Source organism: Pygoscelis adeliae, unplaced genomic scaffold, assembly GCF_000699105.1.
Source record: "Pygoscelis adeliae isolate BGI_AS28 unplaced genomic scaffold, ASM69910v1 Scaffold154, whole genome shotgun sequence".
NCBI lineage: Eukaryota > Metazoa > Chordata > Aves > Sphenisciformes > Spheniscidae > Pygoscelis > Pygoscelis adeliae.
Window position 1 is genome coordinate 2,563,016 of NW_008825113.1, and position 3,091 is coordinate 2,566,106.

Consider the following 3,091-nt stretch of genomic DNA (forward strand, 5'->3'; position numbering starts at 1 on the left):
CCCGGCGGCGGGGAGGCGAGGCCCCCGGGGCTTTGAGGAGCGGCCCCTGCTAGCGGTGCGGCCCGGGGGGCGGCTCTGCCTTCCTCCTGCCCCCGCTGGGGCCTTCGTGCCTTTCCTTTGTTTTGGCTTCTCAGTGCTTCGCTGCTGGTACAGAAGTAGTTGTTACCCCGAGGGCTGGACGGATGCGCCTGGTGCCGGTCCGGCGCTGCTCGGCGAGGGCTCACCCCCGCCAGGAGCTGGGGTGGGGTAGGGCAGGGCGGCCAGGGCAGCCGAGGGAGTGCAGGCACGCCCCGGGGGCCGAAAGGGAGAAGCTGCCGTGTCTGCCCTCGGGATTTTGTGTTCATTGTAACCCTGCCCTGCGCTTCTGTCACAACATTTAATTCCACTGAGAGACGTGGCTTTTCTACCCTTCTCCTGCAGTGCCCAGGCAGTAACTTTAGCCATAATAAATCACGGCACTTAAAAATGGTCTTCCTTAAACCATCCTTCTGTCAGTTTCCGTAGTGAAATTGTTATGGGATCTGTCTGCAGTGCTTGCAAAACCTGCGCTAATTTTGATTGCCTTAGTCATAAGAAACAAGAATTTATCCAGTATTTGCTCTGTTTTCTTCAGCAAATATGAAGGTCATCACTTGTGAAATAGCGTGGCATAATAAGGAGCCTGTTTACAGCTTAGACTTCCAACGTGGAGCTGATGGGAAGATCAATCGACTGGCCTCAGCAGGTGTGGACACAGCCGTTCGTGTAAGTTTCAAACCTGTTTGTTTTGGTTTTGTGGCTGCGCAGAGCATGAAATGGTCTGTTATCCAAGGTATGAGGTTATTGGCCTGTATGTGACACTGGTGGTGGATGGTTTAGGGAAAGTGTGTGAGATTGTACAGCTATATACAGAATTCTTGCATACTGTCCTTGAGTTCTGCTGCTGAGTGTTGAACTGTTATTTTTAGAAAATTACCTGCATTAACTGGTGGATGATACTCCTGAGTAGTAACTGCTAATTTAGGGCACGGTCTTGTGGGTTAATGAGAAACAACTGGGTTTAACTTCTTTACATTCATCAAAGTTGAATTTTATCTGCTATTTTATAAGTAGTCACTCGGCAGTATGAGATCTTTCTACAGCCCTTTTCACTCAGCTTCACATCCAACTCTCCTAAGTAATTTTGTGTTGGTGTTAGCAAACTTTGTTAATCAGTTGTTCATCCTTTTGAGGATCACTTATCAAAATGTTGAATAGCACAAGCCCCAAAAGATGTGGCTGTAAGATTCACCTTTGCAAAATCAGGCAATTGTTTACTGTCTTCCAGATTCTTAATGCACGTGAGGACTGTCCCCATTGTTCAGTGATCTCTTGGTTTCTCTGAAAGTGTTAGCCCTAGTTGGAAAGCTTTGGGAAACTGCACTGGGTGAACCACATTCTTTTTGTCTGCATGTTAGTCAACTCTTTAAATAAAGTTGGTGGACAAGTCAGGCACAGTTTCCTTCGCCGAGAAATACATTGACTCAATTTTTTAATTTATTTTTCTTTTAACAGCTTCTCTGTATGGAAGGTAGACATAGTGGTCAGAGTTTTTTGGGTCACCGTTAGAGCACTTCTAAAAAGCTGACACACTTGCACCCCCTGTTTTTTGGAGCTGGGAATGAAACAGAGTAGGTTACCCATCACTGGCAGGCTGTTCATGTCACGTTTGAGTTCCTGTAGGTCACTTTGGTATCTGGGCCTGGTGATTTTCTGTAAAAAATTGTTTTTGTTTGTTTACTAAAATCTCTATTGTTAACCTTTCACTTTGAGGCAGTTCCTCAAACTCACCCTGAAGGGTTCCAACCTGGGACCCTCCCTGTGCTCCTTAGTAATGAGCTCTAATGCAAAAAATTCATGTAGGTTTTCTGCTATGTGTGTATGTATCTGTCTATCTAGTTATCTGTCTTTGCATCGTAATTTTACATTTTAATTACCTTTTGGGCCTGCTCATGTTCTGTCAGGCTTCCATCATGTCATATATTTGAAGAAGAAATAAAAAATATTGCCATAAGGTCTCATTACGTGTGGAATAATCACAGACAAAGAATAAGGTTTTCTTTTGTATTACTGCTGCATTTTCTTCTGAACAGGGAAATGCTCTGTTTTAGCAGAGAATTTGAGTTATAAAGATCAGGTCTATACTTACAATTTGGAATGCCTGGATTGGATCTGGTTTTGTTCCTCAGGATCCTCAGTGCAGTATTTTGTGAAACATGCCAGTATTTGTTAATGTATTTATTAGCAAATTATTATGAATAGTAACTGCTGTGATACATGCATGACTGGAATGCCTCTTTCTTTTGGAGATGATAAATGGGATAAATATCATTAAAAATTAGGGTTTTACTCCAGTAACTGCAGCCAAAACTTTTCCCTTTGTCACTGGCAAATTGACTTCTTACCTGACAGTGTATGCATTTCAGGGATTTTGGCTGTATATATAGATTACTGAATATATATTTAAGTCATGTTTATAAATATACATGCTTTAGGGCCAGAAAATTTTCAGTGTTCTTTGACATAGAAGATACTGCTGCTGCATCTTCTTTCGGAGGACAATTGCGTAAGGAGGGAAAGCTGGCAAAATTACAGACGTCTTTATTCAGGCTGCTTCATTGTTTGATATGTTCCTATCAAGGCCTGGTTGTTGGGGTTTTTTGGTTTGGGTTTTTTTCTGAGCTGAATTGCATCCAAGAGCAGATTATTTGAAACACCTGATAGGATTTAGCTATCTGTGGCCTTAGTCCCACAATATAGGGACATAACAGTGTTGCTCTTGTGGCTGAATTGGGTCACAAGTAGGAGTGGCATCACTATGCCCTGCAAAATTGAGAACAAGTGGGATCAGGCCCAGCCAGCACGGGTTTATGGAAGGCAGGTCCTGCTTGACCAACCTGATCTCCTTCTATGACCAGGTGACCCGCCTAGTGGACAAGGGAAAGGCTGTGGATGTGGTCTACCTGGACTTCAGTAAGGCCTTTGACACCGTCTCCCACAGCATTCTCCTGGAGAAGCTGGCGGCTCACGGCTTAGACAGGTGTACTCTGCGCTGGGTCAAAAACTGGCTGGA

The 3,091-nt window shown here is 44.2% G+C and overlaps 1 protein-coding gene across 1 annotated transcript in view; it reads left to right on the top strand.

Moving 5' to 3' along the window:
• The first annotated feature begins 618 nt into the window (after positions 1 to 618).
• CHAF1B (chromatin assembly factor 1, subunit B (p60)) overlaps positions 619 to 3,091 on the top strand; it is a 20,967-nt gene continuing 18,494 nt past the window's right edge. Inside the window, exon 1 of the mRNA XM_009327966.1 lies at positions 619 to 744. Coding sequence (XP_009326241.1) covers positions 619 to 744 — 126 coding nt within the window. The remainder of the gene's footprint in view (positions 745 to 3,091) is intronic.